Source organism: Phyllostomus hastatus, unplaced genomic scaffold (genome assembly GCF_019186645.2).
Source record: "Phyllostomus hastatus isolate PE091 unplaced genomic scaffold, TTU_PhHast_1.1 phas_contig_86, whole genome shotgun sequence".
Lineage (NCBI taxonomy): Eukaryota > Metazoa > Chordata > Mammalia > Chiroptera > Phyllostomidae > Phyllostomus > Phyllostomus hastatus.
In genome coordinates this window covers 67,992,295-68,010,078 of record NW_025333977.1, presented here as the reverse complement: position 1 = coordinate 68,010,078, position 17,784 = coordinate 67,992,295, and the positions used below count along the sequence as shown (strand labels likewise).

At 35.9% G+C, this 17,784-nt stretch overlaps 1 protein-coding gene across 4 annotated transcripts in view; it reads right to left on the bottom strand.

Annotated features, from left to right (window-relative positions):
• Positions 1 to 17,784, bottom strand: part of SENP7 (SUMO specific peptidase 7) — a 127,705-nt gene that overhangs the window by 19,257 nt on the left and 90,664 nt on the right. For all 4 annotated transcript variants that reach the window (XM_045851716.1, XM_045851717.1, XM_045851718.1 and 1 more), the window contains 4 exons: positions 10,687 to 10,866; positions 9,178 to 9,440; positions 7,414 to 7,547; positions 5,880 to 5,996 (listed from right to left, as the gene is read on the bottom strand). In XM_045851716.1, the coding sequence (XP_045707672.1) occupies positions 5,880 to 5,996; positions 7,414 to 7,547; positions 9,178 to 9,440; positions 10,687 to 10,866 (694 nt within the window). The remainder of the gene's footprint in view (positions 1 to 5,879; positions 5,997 to 7,413; positions 7,548 to 9,177; positions 9,441 to 10,686; positions 10,867 to 17,784) is intronic.

Here is a 17,784-nt window from a genome sequence, read left to right as displayed (position 1 = left end):
GCACTCCCCTCTCTCTATATGGCATCAGCCTGAAGGGAAGAAATAGCCCCCACCTGCACAAATCCCTCTCTTCCCACCCTATGTAACTTAAGTCAGGCTGCTGAGGAGTACAGCTGGAGGCTATTTCACTGACAAAGCCTAACAGAAAGTTTGCAGACCAAGACGGGTCTCTGGGAGCTCTGAGACTTGAGCTGAACTTCCCCCAAGGCTGGCGCTGGTAAAAGACAGCCTTGGAGCACAACTTGGGTCATTCTGCACACACCACACCCAGGCCCAGCACAGGGAGCCACAAGATTTGGATTGTTGATAGCTCCAACAGGTTGCCTAAGGCCAAGTACAGGCAGCATCTGTCACAGGCTTGCACCAGGGTCTTTGCAGATCTACCTAATACATAGAAAAAACACAAAGAGGTAGCTGAGATGGGAAAACAAAGCAAGCCCAAAATAAAAGAACAAGAAAATGTCCCGGCAGAAGAACTAAATAAAATGGAGACAAACAATGATCAGATACAGAGTTTAGGGTAATGATTATAAGGATACTCAACAGCATGGAAAAAGACATAGAAACCATAAAAAGAGCCAGCCAGAATTAAAAAATGAACTATCTGAAATAAATAATACAATGGGCGGAATAAACAGCAGATGACAGAGAGGATCAATTAAGATTCTGGAAGACAAAGTCATAAAAAACACCCAAGTAAAGCAGCAAAAAGAAAAAAAATTAAAAAATGAGAAGAGCATGAGAAACATTTTGGACAACATGAAGCACACCAACATCCTCATCATGGGAATACCAGAAGAAGAAGAGAGTGAGCAAGGGATCAAGAATGTTTGAAGAAATAATGACTGAAAACTTCCCTAATCTGGTGAAGAAAGAAGACACACAAGTCCAGGAAGCACAGAGAGCCCAAACAAGATGGACCCAAACAGGCCCATACCAAGACACATCATAATTAAAATGGGAAGGCTTCAAGACAAGAAGAGAATCTTAAAAGATGCAAGAGAAAAGCAGTTACCTACAAGGGAACTCCCATTAGACTTTCATGTGATTTTACAACAGAAACATTTCAGGCCAGAAGGGAGTGGCATGAAATATTCGAGGTGCTGAAAAGCAAGGACCCACAACAAAGGCTGCTTTACCCAACAAGACTATTGTTTAAAATTGAAGGAGTAATAAGGAGATCCAAGACAACAAAAAGCTAAAGGAGTTTGTTAACACCAAACCAGCATTGCAACAAATATTAAAAGGGATTACTTTAAGAAGAAATAAAAAAAAGCCCAAAGTAAATAGTTAAAAAATAAAATAGGAAAAAATACATATCTATCAATAATCACTTTAAATGTAAATGGCTTAAATGCTCCAATCAAAAGACACAGGGTAGCTGAATGGATAAAAAAAAAAAAAACCATACACATACTGTCTACAAGATGCCCACCTCAGAACAAAAAAACAAAAGATACACACAAATGAAAAGTAAGATGGAAAAAGATATTTCATGCAAATAGAAAGGGAAAAAAAACTGGGGTAGCAATACTTATATATGACAAAATGGACTTAATCAAGGATATAATAAGAGACAAAGAAGAACACTACATAATGATAAATGAATAATCCATCAAGAGGATATAACCCTAGTAAACATTTATGCATCCAACACAGGAGCATTTAAATATGTAAAGTCTTGATGGACAAAAAAGGGAGAGATTGACAGAAATACAGTCACTATAGGGGATTTTAACACCCCACTGACTTCAATGGATACATGTTCCAGACAGAAAATCAAGGAGACAGCAACCTTAAATTACGCACTAGATCAAATGGATATAATTGTTATCTTCTGAGCATTTCACCTCAAATCAGCAGAATATTAATTCTTTTCAAGTGCTTATGGAATGTTTTATAGGATAGACCACATGTTAGGACAGAAAACAAATCTCAATAAATTTGAGAAGATAGACTGAACTCAAATCAAGTTCTTTTCTCTGACCATAATGCAATGAAGCTAGAAATCAATCACAAGAACACTGAAAAATACATAAAGACATGGAAGCTAAATACATGTTAGTAACCAATGAATGAGTCAACAATGAGATCAAGGAAGAAACAAAAAAGAACCTGGAAACAAATGAAAATGATAACACAACAATCCAATATCTATGGGACACAGATATAGCAATCCTGAGAGGTAAATTCATAGCATTAAAAGTCAATCTCAAGAAACGGGAAAAAACTCAAATAATCAATATAACTTTACACTTTTAAAGGAATTAGAAAATGAATGCATAAATCTTTAATAAAAAATGAACAAAGAAAGCCCAAAGTGAGTAGCAGGAAAGAAGTAATACCGCCTTTTGCCATGTATAATACACACCTTTAGCCCAAATTTTTGAGAGAAAAATAAGGATGCACACTATACACAGATAGCACTAATTCTGTATCTATATGAGTGTTTTTACTTTATTTTTGCTTACACAATAACAGTGTAATGCTGGAAAGCAATAACAATATTCCTATGCATTATAATACTATGGAATACAATACTCAGATGTATATATAAATTAAAAATTGAAAAAAATTAAAATGAAAGATTTCCTCCTGAAAGTTTGGGCAAAAAACGTGGGTGTGCATTTTACATGGGAATGCATTATACACCGCAAAATGCAGTAATAAAGATCAGAGCAGAAATAAGCAATTTTTAAAAAGATTTTATTTATTTATTTTTAGAGAGGGAAGGGAGGGAGAAAGAGAGAGAAACATCAATGTGCGGTTGCTGCCAGCCATGGCCTGCAACCCAGGCATGTGCCGTGGCTGGGAATCAAACCTGCGATGCTTTGGTTCACAGCCCACGCTCAATCCACTGAGCTACGCCAGCCAGGGCAAAATAAGCAAAATTTTTTAAAAATGATACAAAATATCAATAAATCCAAGAGCTAGTCTTTGAAAAGATAAAGAAGACTGACAAACCTTTAACCAGACTCATCAAGAAAAAAAGAGAGGAACCAAATAAATAAAATCAGAAGTGGAAGAGGAGAAACAACAACTGACACAAAAGAAATACCAAGGATCGCATGAAAATATTATAAAAAACTTTATGCTAACAAAGACAACCTGGATGAAATGGATAATTCCTGGTAACATACAGTCTTTCAAAACTAAATCAGGAAGAATCAGAATCTGAATAGGTAGATCGCACTTACTGAAATTAAAGCAGTAATGAAAACACTCCCAGCAACCAAAAGCCCTGGACCAGATGGCTTCACAGATAAAGTTTAACAAACATTCCAAGAAAAATTAACACTTCCTCTTCTCAAACCATTCCAAAAAATTCAACAGGAGGAAAGATTCCCAAGCTCATTGTACAAGGCCAGAATTATCCTAATTGTATAACTAGTTAAGGACACTACAAAAAATGAAAATTATAGGCCAACATCCCTGATGAACATAGATGCTAAAATCCTCAATGAAATATTAGCAAACCAAATATAGCAATACAACAAGATCATATACCATGATCAAATGGGATTTATTCCAGGAATGCAAGGTTGGTGCAGCGTCTGCAAATCAATAAATGTGACTGACCACAGAAACAAAATGAAGAATAAACACCACATGATCGTATCAACAGATGCAGAAAAAACATTTGATAAAATCCATCACTCATTTATGATAACAACTCTCAGCAAAGTGGGAATAGAGAGAACATACCTAAACATAATAAAGACCACATATGACAAACCCACAGCCAACATCATACTCAAAGGCAAAAACTACAAGCATTTCCCTTAAGATCAGGAATGTGATCATCAAGACCGGGATGTTCACTTTTACTTCTCTTAGTCAACACAGTACTGTAAGTCCTGGTCTTAGCAACCAGACAATAAAAAGAAATAAAAGAATAATTTAAAAGGGAATAAAGACAAATGTTAGACATGAAACCATAAAAATCCTAGAAAAACACATGGGCAGTAACATTTCAGACATTACTCATAGCAGTATTTTTTATGATATATCTCCCCAGGCAAAAGAAACAAAAGGTAAGCAAATGGGACTACAACAAACTAAGAAAATTTTGCACAACAAAGGAAACCATCAACAAAATAAAAAGACAACCCACTGAATGGGAGAACATATTTACCGATACATCTGATAAGGAGTTAATATCCAAAATTTAGAAAGAACAAACTCAACACCAAAAAAAAACAACCAATCTAATTAAAAATTGGGCAAAGGACCGAAATAGGCATTTTTCCTAAGAGGACATACAAATGGCAAGTAGATATGAAAAGATGCTCATCATCGCTAATCCTCAGAGAAATGCAAATTAAAACCACAGTGAGATATCACCTCACACTGGTCAGAATGGACATCATCAATAAATCAACAAACAACAAGTACTGGCGAGGATGTGGAGAAAGGGGAACACTTTTGCACTGTTGGTGAGAATGCAGACTGATGTAGCCACTGTGGAAAGCAGTATAGAGATACCTCAAAAAATTAAAAATGGAGCTGCCCTATGACCCAGCAATTCCAATTCTGGGAATATACCCAAAAGAACCCCAAATACTAACTCTAAAGAACATAAGCCCCCCTATGTTCATTGCAGCATTATTTTTAATTGCCAAGCTTTTGAAGCTGCCCAAGTGTCCCTCAGTAGATGAGTGGATAAAACAACTATGGAACAGTTACACAATGGAATATTACTATGCCAAAAAGGGAGAAAATCTTACCCTTTTTGACAGCATGGCTGGACCTGGAGAACATTATGCTAAATGAAATAAGCCAGTCAGAGAAAGACAAATACTGTATGATTTCACTCATATGTGGCATCTAATGAACAAACAGAACTTACAAGCAAAACAGAAACTGATTCATAGATAAAGAGCAGGCAGACAGCCCTAGGGATTGGGGGTGGAAAGATCAATCAGAAAGGAAAAAAAGACTCACAGACATGGGCAACAGTGTGGTGATTGTCGGAGGGAAGGGATTTAAGGGGGATAAATGGTAATGAAAAAAATACAATAAAAATATCACCAATAAACATATGTTCAGATGCAAAAGGAATCAAGGAAATGCAAAGCATAACAATGTGATACCAGTTTTTCGCTCATGAGATTGTGAGACATTAAAAAAATAATACCCAGTATTAATGAGAATGCAATTGATAAAGCCTTTTAAAATACCATTTGGCAGTCTCTAAAAATTGAAAACATACATGTTCTTAACAAGGAATTCAACTTCTAAGAAACTATTCATCAGAAACATACACATGAGCAGAGATATATGTATGAGATCTTCATTGAATCACTGCTTGCAATAGCAATAAAATTGGAAACACCTAAATGTTCATTAACAATGACTGGTTAAATGGACTTTAAACCATGGAACACTATGCAGCAATAAAAGAAAGGGAAGCCAAGATTTTATGTACTAGTATTTTATGATGTCTAAGATATATTATTTGTGAAAAAAGCCAGTTACAGAACTATTACCAAGTTATGTTTTAAACAATTTTTCTAAAGATTCTATATCCCTGTTTTTTAAAAAAAGGTGAAATAGATAACTACACAGAATTGCTTCTTTTCAGTTAGCACTCAAACTGATCTGTAATTATGTAAGTACTTCTTTCACCAGAGTAAAAGAATAAATCAAAAACTAAAACAAACAAAAAACAGTAGCTCTTCTAAAGTATACAGTACCTATCGGAAGTAACAGAATCGAACTTAATTAGTCAACTCTAGAAAACCTTAGTAGGCAAAAAATTTTCAAATCTGATATCTTGGCAGGTTACTTTTATCTAGAATTAAATACTTCAGATATAAAAACATTTACTTTCTATCAAAACCTGTAAAACAAATAAGATTATTTAGCACTGTACTTACTTAAGGTAGAAATCAATAATTACATCATTAAGAAATTCCCCTTCTTCTAAGCACTCCAGGTCTTCATTAGTTACTCCTAATCCCCCCTTAGTAGGTGGTGGAGGATATACAATCAACCTTAAAAGGTAAAAACAAAGTTAAAGTATATTAGTATTGAAAATTCTAGTATACAAAAGATTTGTTATATGGTATAGTAATAGGGAAGTAGTATTCAATAACTAAAATATGTAGAGTAAAAAAATTTGACAGGATACAAGCAATTGTATTTTCCTTCCTTTATTTTCACAAGCTACTTATAATACTCTTATTGATCAACTTTTCACTTCCAATCCTTGTCATGTGGGCTAGTCTCAACATCTGTTAAATCAATGGGTTATAGTTACAATACCATTGAGGATGTCTTTCTCCTGCCTAATTTTTAACTTTCAACAAACTCATGTAATAAACCATAGAAAATTTTCCTATGCTCTACTTTCCAACTCTGAGTGAATGAATCCCTATTCAGATTCATAGTTCCTTTCCATTCCGAGAAGCTAGCAGTCAGAAACTATTCTCTACTGGTGGCTAGTCTAACCAGCAGCTGGGTAAGAAAGAAATAACATAGGAGGTTTAGGAGGCAACTTGCTCATAATAAAGTGCTTACAATGTAAAACTAAAGAGAACAAAGGGAAATTAACAATTAGAACACAATAAAAAATAAGTGGAAAACAGATGACAACTAATTAGGCATCTTTGTTCTGGCACCCTCTTGAAGTTCAGAAGACCAGTTGTGAATTCCTGGCTATAAGTGATACTCATTGAACAAATGTAGTCAATAATAAAGGTGTAATATGTACTTTTTGAATCACAAAAGATTCAAGAAGACAAAAGTCAACTGTAATTGATTTAATCTTGATAACCATAGCACCTAAATCAAAAAAGAATATGTGAAAATTTTAAATGCTAATATTATGGCTTCTGTTTTAATGGCTGCTTTCCTACACCATGTTTTCATGTGGTCCCCCCCCCTGACAAAAAACAAAGTAAAACAATTACACAGAAGAATAAAATCACCCTCAAATGCACACACCTCCAATTCTGCCTTCTCACCATTGAGAAGATAAAGATGAAATATAAACAAAGAAGTCATTTCTGAAAGGTAAGTTCTGATAAACTTCAAAGTACCTTAAATTGAGACATACTCTAGTAAACAATTTCATTTTTCCTATTATATTCAGATATGAAATATATAATCTTAAAAATCATACATTGCTATTCAAATATTTTTAGTGAATGCTTTAATCTTACAAAATTTGACAGTTTGGCTGCCATTTCTATCTTATTAACACAAAACTAAATAAAATGGCATCAACTATTTCCTTAGTAACATTTTTTTAACTTTCTCTTACATTTTTTTAAAAAACATTTCTGCTGTTAGCTGTTACTGTGAAAAAACTCAAAACATTTAAAAAGGTAAACTACTTGAAATCAGCAACATGAATGAAATTTACTAGTGTGCCCACCTATTACAAACAGGACATGACACAGTACATACTTCTGAACAGGTCCAGTGTGCCTGACTTCTCGCCATTCTTCATCTGGGTTAGATGTAATAGAAAGTGAATAGCAACCGCTACTTTGCTTTTGCAGGAAGGTGTAATTAGGTTTGGCTGTATCTATATTTGAGGGCTGATAGGAAATGGCAAAAAAAGTCTCCTTATAAATACATAAATACATATTAACTCTGAAAAGGACAATAAAAAACCTAGACTTATAAGAGAATATATGACTAAAAGAAATCCAAATCAATTAGTTATATCTATACTTTTATAATATCTGCAAAAATGTAAACATCAAAACAATATTTTTGATCAAAATACATTGTACATACAATGGTCAAAGTTTCACTTGTGTTATTTACAGATCTGGGCCTTACAATTAAAAGAGAATCTGAAAACTGCAGTTTAAAATGAACCAAAGAGGTGATAAAAACATGGAAAAAATTTGAAAGAGACTGAGTTTATAATAATATAAATTAAGATTCTATAAATAAATGGAAAACTAGAATATAAATCTGCATATACAATGTGGTAACCACGCAAAATTTTTACAACATATATATAAAAAGTACAGAGGTGGTCTCATGCCTTGTCTTCCTAACATGGCTTCCTATAAGCCTTTAAATAACAGATCCACCCCAGACCAAACTTGTGTGTGTGAGCATGTCCATGCACATGCACGGACCACAGCAAACTTAACAAACAGCAAAGTTAACACACACTTTTCTTTCTAGAGGTATTTGGCAAAGATACACAAACCATATGTATATTACCAAACTCTTACTTTAAAAAAACACAACATATTTAAACTTACTATTGTTTCAAAATAATTTTAGACTTATAGACAAGGAGCAAAAAAACAAACAAGCCTCTCCTAAATTCCATTAATATTAACATCTTACATAACCATAATACAATTGCAAAACTAAGAAATTAACCTTAGTATAATATTATAAACTAAACTACAGACTTTATTCTTATTTCACTAGTTTTTCCACTAATACCTTTTTTCTGTATCAGGATCCTACTACAATGCTTTCAGTCTTTCCTTGTGTTTCATAGCATTGGTATTTCTACTGAGTATCAGTTATTTTGTAACTGGGCTTTTCTGATTTTTCTCATGGTTAGACTGAGGTTATACAATATTGGGAAGAATACCACAGTGGTGATGTACCCTTCTCAGTGCATGATGTGACAGGTATATTATGTTGAAGTGTCTTATTACTTGGATCACCTGGGTTAAGACACCGTCTGCCAGGACTCTCCATTGCTATTACTTTTTGTAATTGATCAATGTATTGGGGAAGAGATTTTCAGATTATGCACATATCCTGTTTCTCCTTCAGTTTTCACCCATGAAGTTCAGCATCTTTTTGACCTTTCCTGCAACAACCTAACTATGGTTTTTCCAAAGTTGGTTTTGTATTTCTCTCATTCTTTTTATATTTATTAATTAGAACTCTTCTAATAAGGAACTGTCCCTTATCCATCATTTATTATTTATATATTCATTAATTAATTCAGTTCTTCATAACAATATAGATTTTGCACTATTCATTTTAATCTTCGGTAATAATCACACACTACCATTATTGATTTTGCTGATCAAACTGTTCTAGCTTTGGCAGTGGGAATTCTTTTAGGTTGGCAATCATGCCCTTTTGGCAAAACAGCATTTTGAAATCAGCCTAATTTCAATGAAAGAATGTTTACCAAACCTTTTACCTCCCCATTATGAATTTTATTAGACATATGCTTACCTGAGATAATGATTTCATCTTCATTTCTTCAGCAGTAGCAGCAGGGAAAGAGCAACTTGAAGCACAATAATAATGAATAAAAGAACTTTCCTCTGAAGAGAGGTTCTGAAATAAAGGACGTGCCTGAACCCAAGACAATGGATAAGAAAGTTCTAATTCTCCAGTGGTTGTACTTATTTCTGTCATAATATCTTTCAATTTCAATTCTTCTCTTTGTGAAATAGGATTTTGTAGTTCAAGGAAAATGAATTCACTGGACTTTGCTATTAAAAAAAAAATTTTATCAATAATAATATTTTAAAGGATAATATAACTTAAATAACTTGATTATTAATAACAGTAAGGTTGGTATATAACTACTAACAAAGGAGTAACCCAGTCAAATTAATCACAAAATAGGCCATTAGTAACCTAGAACCAAAATTCACAATTTTTCGACTCCTACCACATTAGAATGGAAGCTCCACAATGGTACTGACCTCTGTATTTTGAGACCTGGCATTTAATAGGTAGTACTAAATATTTGTTACTGAATGAATGAATAAATGAATGAATGATAACTAAGCAATTAATTATTTTTCTCTACCCTCCTCCATATATCAAATCTATTAATTAAAAAAATATTCCACCTTCAGCTGGTGTGGCTTGGTGGGTTGAATGCCAGCCTGCAAACCAAAAGGCCACTCATTCTATTCCCAGTCAGGACACATGCCAGGGTTGCAAACCAGAACCCTGGTTGGGGGCGAGCAAGAGGCAACCTATTGATGTTTCTCTCTCTCTTTCTTCCTCCCTTCCCCTGTCTATAAATGAATAAATAAAACCTTTAAAAATATATATATCCCAATCAAACACTTCCTTCAATATCATTTTCTTTAATCAATCATTTCCATAATGGTCTCAAATGACATTCTCTTTCCCCATAATGATTACAAATGGCTCATTATATATCTCCAACTTCTCTGCTATTTAATCAAGAATTTCCCCAATTAATTTGGAAGTAATTAGTAGAGCAAAATAACTAATTTTAAATAGATATACACATATTTATGTAAGTATTGTGGGAGCATACAGAAAAGCACTCAACCCATTCTTAGAGAAAGGATACACGTAGAAGTAAACTGATTTTCTCTTTTAGAAACTAAAGAAAACATTGAAGGTAAAAAATTCTGTATTTTATTTAACTTCACCACTGATTTGCTCATTCACAGTTCATTACAAAATAAGGGCAAGAAATTCGTAAGAAAGGGAGTCAAGGATGGTTACTGACTAAAAGATAAGGTATTCCTTTTATTTTAGAAAATAAGGTCATTTGGTTCAGTAAAGGTATCAGGAAAAATTATGTGGATAAATAAAATAATTTGTTACATTATATTAAGGGATAAAAAATTTAATTCAATGAACTTAATTTCAATTCAATGAAATTACATTTTATTAAATTATTTTAAAAGAAAATTTTATTTACAGGACTTCTCAGGTTAACTTGAAATTTAGAAATCGTTTTGTACTCACATTGCTGGCTTAACACAGAGTTTTCTAATTGGGTCTGAATCTCCTGAAGATAAGGTGAAGAGACCCAGAGGAAAAGAACAGCATGACTCCTTTTACTGTGATCATCGTCCTTACTTTTCCATACACCAAACCTCTTTAAATGTGTGGTATCCACTACCAATAAAACCTCATTCAGGGACACTAAAACAAATAAAATATAACAAGTTAATAAATTAACCTATTTAGGAATACAACACTTAAGCACTATCTAACTCTAGTATACTGTATTTCAAAAAGAATTGTGTGCCAATTTTTTCAAAAATATCATTTCCAGTACACTTCACTAAACATAGCTAAATACCCCAAACAATATGGTTAGAGTAAAAAAAGATCACACTACAATTAGAAAGGGCTAAATATTTATTAAGTAATTAAATGTAGGGAATTTAGTCTCTTATACTATATGATCTCAGTTATATCCAGTAATGAAAACATATGAATACAAATTTCCATAGCATAAAATCTTGTCCAGAGAGAGTTCTTACTAAGAGTTCCAATACCATAAGAAGGGGGAGGAGGGGGAGGAGGGGAGGGGGGAGAAGAGAAAGAAGAGGAAGAAGAGGAAGACTATCTTACCAATGCAAAAAAGCATAATACAAGCATTATGATCAACCAAGCCTCCAAATGCTACCATAAGCCATTTTATGACTATCTTTCTTCTCCCAAAGTATCTGCTTTCTACTACACAGATTAGCCACTATTAAAAGATTCTCAAGAATAGTATGAGCTTCTGAGTGGTCTAAGATGATATTTCTTTTAAAATTCTTACAGGTTTTACTTCTCAGAACTTCTAGATAATCAGTCTGCTTTATTACTCTTCCCCTCTCTTAGTGAGCCAAAAACAAAAAAACCCTCCTCTGAGGACTTTTTTTTAAATTTGAAGAAATATATAAAACTTGTATAAATAAGTCCTGAAGGTCATCTGGTACAACTTTAAGAAAACAAGCTACTAAACTAAGGATAGAAATATCAGCTAAGTATAAACCCAAGATGGGTACTGACTGGAGACAAATCTTATAGTATTCCTCCCCTCATCTGCTGGCACTTTGCCATTCAAAATGTATTCCTCAGCCTCTGACACTGGCATCACCTGGGAGACTGTTAGAACACAGCAAATCAGGCCCCACCCTATATCTACTGAATCAGAATCTTCAGTTTAACAGAAAAGCCCAGGTGATTCACAGGTACATTAAAGTTTAAAAGCATTTCACAATAAGCATTCAAATACTTACAACTTACCCTAATGTTCCCATTCCAGCCATTCTAGTTTTTTACTTTTTCTTACAAATTAATCCATTTTAAACATCTTTCTTTCATATTTCCTCCTCCTTTCCTTCCCTCATTCTATTTCTCCATGTCTTTTTCTTGCACCCTTTCTGTATTCCTATTTATCCGCTGTACCTACTAGTGTGCCTGCCTTTCCTCTCTTCCTAGCCTGTCCTATCCTATCCTATCTCCCCTCTTTTTTTTTAAAATTTTTAAAAATATTTTATTGATTGTGCTATTACAGTTGTCCCATTTTCCCCCTTCACTCCCCTCCACCCTGTACACCCTCTCCCACCCATACACCCCCCTTTAGTCATTTCTATGTGTCATACTTGTAAGTTCTTTAGCTTCTACATTTCCCATACTATTCTTACCCTCCCCCTGTCTATTTTCTACCTACAATCTATGCTACTTATTCTCTGTACCTTTTCCCCCCTCTCTCCTCCTCCCACTCCCCTCTTGCTAACCCTCCATGTGATCTCCATTTCTGTGGTTCTGTTCCTGCTCTAGTTGTTTGCTTAGTTTCTTTTGGTTTTGCTTTAGATGTGGTTGTTAATAATTGTGAGTTTGCTGTCCTTTTACTATACATGTTTTTTCTTTAACATTAGGGACTTAAAGATAAGTCCCTTTAACATTTCTTAAAATAAGGGCTTGCTGATGATGAACTCCTTGCACTTGACCTTATCTGAGAAGCACTTTCTCTACCCTTCCATTCTAAATGAAAGCTTTCCTGGATAGAGTAATCTGGAATATAGGTCCTTGTCTTTCATGACTTGGAATACTTCTCTCCATCCCCTTCTTGCCTGAATGGTCTCTTCTGAGAAATCAGCTGACAATCTGATGGGAACTCCTTTGTAGGTGACTGTCCCCTTATCTTTTGCTGCTTCTAGAATTCTCTCCTTCATTTTAATCTTGGGTAGTATAATTATGATGTGCCTTGGTGTGTTCCTCCTTGGGTTCAACTCCTTTGGGGCACTCTGAGCTTCCTGGATTTCTTGGAATTCTATTTCCTTTGCCAGAATGGGGAAGTTCTCCTTTATTATTTGTTCAAATGCATGTTCAATCTGTTGCTGTTCCTCTTCCCCTTCTGGTACCCCTATAATTCGGATGTTGGAACGTTTAAAGATGTCCTGGAGGTTCCTAAGCTTCTCCTCGATTTTTTGAATTCTTATTTCTCCATTCTTTCCTGTTTGGTTGTTTTTTTCTTCCTTCTGGTCCACTTTATTGTTTTGAGTCCCAGTTTCCTTCCCATCCCTATTGGTTCTCCGTGCATCTTCCTTCATCTCTTTTATGGTAACCTGAATTTTTTCATCTAATTTGTGCCCAAAATCAACCAATTTTGTGAGCTTCCTGATCACCAGTGTTTTGAACTGTGCATCAGATAGACTGGCTATCTCTTGGTTGCTCAAAAGGATGAGTCCTGGAAGATTGATCTGTTCTGCTGTTTGAGACATGTCTCCCTCTCTCTCTTTTTTTTTTTTGGTCTGGTCGCTCCTGTTACGGTGAGGGGCGGAGCCTTAGGTGTTCACCAGGGCTGGGCACCCCAGTCACTAGATTGTGACGTTGTATGTGGGGGTGGGGGTGGGAGGGAACAATGGTGGTAGCTCCGTTCTCCTGGGACCTCAGTCCCTTCTCTGGGATCCTGGGTGGCGCACTCTGTCGTGGTCCACAATCACCACCTCACTGGGTCCACCAGCTGCTGCTTGCATACTCAGGATCCAACCGCTGCGATCCTGCATGCCCCAGATGCCTTATGCGCTCCCTCCCAGTAGCCTTGTGCTCCCAGTTCTCCCTGTTCTCCATGCCGCAACCCGCGCAGGCTGCTTGTCTCCGCCCCTCCTACTGACCTGGATGAACAGGTCTACTTCAACTTTTTGGCTCTCCAACTTCCATTCAGATAAATTCTCTATCAGTTCTGGGTGTTATTCTGCCTCTAAATTGTTGTTGTTCTAATCTTGGTTGTGCGTGGAGGTACGGTGCATTCACCTATGCCTCCATCTTGCCGGAGATCTCCCCTCTTTCTTTTACTCTCTATTTACTGGTTCCTTTCAACAGACTATCAATCACTCACCTATCTATGGCTCTCTATATATTTTATATACCTATCCAACCTTCCTATCTACCTGTCATCCATCTTATATTTTACTGTAACCTTACAACTGATTTCTTTTTAGATTTCTTTCCCCACTGTTCAAAATCATAATTTTCTTAGTAGTTCCTCTTTTTCAAATCCTCATACTCACATTCTTTTTTTCACTTCTTTTAGATTTTACTCTTCCTTACAGACTCACTACTTTAAACTTCTTTCTTCCCACTTCCTCCCTTTGTCTTCTTCCTTCTTTCTCCTTCCTTCTTTCTTTATAGCCTTTTTCTATACATTTCCTCACTCCCTTTTTGCTCCATCCTTTTCTTTCTCTATACCTAGCTTGTCTGTGCCCTGCAGGCCTGTCTGCCTTTTCTTTCTTCTTCATCTTTCCTTCATTCACTCCTTCCTCCTTCTTTCCTTCATCACTTTATCTCACCCTTCCTCTTTTCTTCTTCCATTCCTCCTTCTCTCTCTCCCTTCCCTCCTTTTTTACTGGCTCTTCCAAGGAAAAACAAACACTATTCTTTTCATCTCTAGCTCTTTTGTTCTTTTTACATCTATTTTATAGTCTTTTCTATTGGCTCATACCTTTTAAAGTCCATTCTCTCACTCTTACTCTCTCCCTCCCTAGCTATCCTTCTTTATTTTACTGTATTTTTTTTAATACTGCCTTCCACTTTTTTCCAGCTGATTAAGATGTAACTGACATAAAACATTGTGTGAGTTTAGGTATAAAACATGTTGATTTGAGACACTTATTTTCTGCATTGCAATTGGGACAAGCTAGTGAATCAGGGCAAGTGGGATAAGGAAACTGAGACAGAAGCAGTTTGCAGCTATCTACTGAATCCTATCTTCCCTAAACCAAGGACACTTAAGAGTAAATGGCTTGCACTTCTTCCCAACCAGAGAAAAAAACAACTTAAATCACCCTACTCAGGGAGATTAGCAGAAATCCAGTTAGTTCCATTTGCAAACCCAAGACAGATGAAGTTGAGAATAAATCTCATTTGCACATCTGCATAAAGCTGATGAATATTATATTGTGATCCTCCCTGAGACCTCCCCTGAACCCCCAACCTTTAAAACCCCTCAAAATGAAGGTCCCAGCATGCTCTTCGTCCCAGAAGCAAACCCTCTCCTCTCCCCCTCCTTCTTCCCCTGCAGGCATGTATCCCAACTCTAAGGGACCTCATGAAGCTTGCAACTGGGAGCAATGGGCAGGGGCAGCTCATCCTGAGATAACCCCCTTACACTGTCCCCAATGTCCCTTTCTCTCTGACTTCTTAGTGAGTCAGAGCAGCCCAGCCTAAACTCATTTCCCCACCTACTCCCTCTGCTGTTGCTTCTTCTATCCTAGGCCCTTTCTTGCTTCACTAGCTCCAGATTTAATAAACGCCCTCTAAAAATCACCTGGATTTGTGTTGAGAAATCCTTCCTGCATGAAGTCAAGAACCCACACACTACTGATCAGCCCTAGGCAGACCTACTCAAGGCCAAGTCCCCATTCCAGTGACACAACTATCACCATAATGTTACCTAACACCTCCAACACAGCACATATTACCATTTCATTTTGGTGGCAGGAACATGTAAGACCTACTCTTAGCTACTTTCAAGTATTTGTTATTAACTATAGTAACAAATCTGCACATCAGATCCTCAGAAGTTATTCATCTTATAACTGAGCATTTACTCCAACCAACATTCCCAATCCCCGCCCCCTAGCTCCTGCCCTGCTAACCACCACTGTAGTCTCTCTTTCTGTGAGTTCAGCTTTATTAGATTTCACATATAAGTGAGAGATATCGTGCAGTATTTTTGTCTTTCTCCGTTTGGCTTCTCTTAGTGTAATGCCTTCATGGTCCATCCGTGTTGTCCTTCTTTCTCATGGCTCAATAATATGCCAGTGTGTGTGTACCGCATCTTCATTCATCTATTGACAGAAACTTATATTGTTTCCATATTTTGGCTACTGTGAATAATGCTGCAATAAACATGGGGTGCAGATATTTCTTCAAGATCCTGTTTTCATTTCCTTCGGAAGTATAACCAGAAGTAAGATTAGTGGATCATATAACATTTCCATTTTTTTTGAGGAACCTCCATATTATTTTCCATAATAGCTGCACTAGTTTATATCCCTACCAACTGTGCATACCACTTGCATGAGGTGATAGATACCTCATTATGGTTTGGGTTTGCATTACCCTGTTGATTAGAGATGTTGAGCATCTTTTCATGTGTCATTTGTATCTTTTCTTTGGAAAATGTCTATTTAGTTCCTCTGCCCATTTTTTAGTGAATTTTTTTTTACTTTGGTTTTGTTTTGCTATTGAGTTGCATGAGTTCTTTTTATATTCTGAATATTACCCCCAAATCAGATACATGATTTGAAAGCATTTTCTCCCATTCCGTAGGCTGCCTTTTCATTTCATTTTTTCCTTTGGTGTGTAGAAGCTTTTAGTTTGATGTGGCTCAACTTGTTTATTTTTACTTTCGTATCCTTTGGTTTCGTGTCAAATCCAAAAAAGCATAGCCAAAATGGATGTTAGGGAGCTCACTGCCTATGTTTTCTCCCAGGGGTTTCTTCCAGGGGTGGGTTTCAGGCCTTATGTTTAGTCTTTAATCCATTTTGAATTAGTTTTTTGTGTATAGTAGAGGGTAGGGTTCAGTTTCATTCTTTTGGATGTGGCTGTCCAGCTTTCCCAACACCATTTATTGAAGTGACTATCCTTTCCCCATTATTTATTCTAGGTTCTTTTGTTGCAAATTAATTGATCAAATATGTGTGGGTTTATTGCTGGTCTCTCAATTCTGGTTCCATTTATCTATGTGTCTGTTTTTATGCTAATATCATACTTTTTTTTATTACCACAGCTCTGAAATATAGTTTGAAATCAGCAAGTATGATGCCCCCAGCTGTGTTTATCTCAGGATTGCTTTGGCTATTTGGGATCTTTCATTGTACCATGCAAATCTGGGGATGTTTTTTCTATTTCTGTGAAAAAGACCACTGAATTTTGATAGGGATTACACTAAATCTGTAAATTGCTTTGGATAGGATAGACATTTTAATATTAACTCTTCCAATCCATAAACACCAAAATTCACCCATTCTGAAAACTGCCAGTGAAACTGGCAGCAAAGACAGATTAAATTAAAAGAGTGAGAATCTTCAGCAAAACTTCTCAGCATATCTTCCTCATGCAGCTCACAGCCCCAAATAGTTCATAGTATTTCTGTGAAGTCTAGACAAGTATAATTAAATCAAATGTTCCAAGCTTTTACTATGAAAGATAAATTTTCTTTGGGAACACTGCTTTTAAATTTTTCCTTTAAAAAAGAATTTAACACCATCATAAGAAATATTTACCTCATTACCAAAATTTCCCCCAATATTTGGTTTATTCTGTTATAGGGCTATGGCAGCCATTGAAAGTGGGAGTTGCCTATCACTATTCCTACCCACTGACAGAAATTTTACTAACAGAACAGATACCCAGCTTTTAAAAGTTCTGTTTCTAGCCCTGGCTGGTGTAGCTCAGTGGATTGAGTGCAGGCCTCCAAACCAAAGGGTCATTGGTTTGATTCCCAGTCAGGACACATGCCTGAGTTGTGGGCCAGGCCCCTGGTAGGGGGTGCACAAGAGGCAACCACACATTGACGTTTCTCTTTCTCCCTCCATTACCCTCCCTCTAAAAATA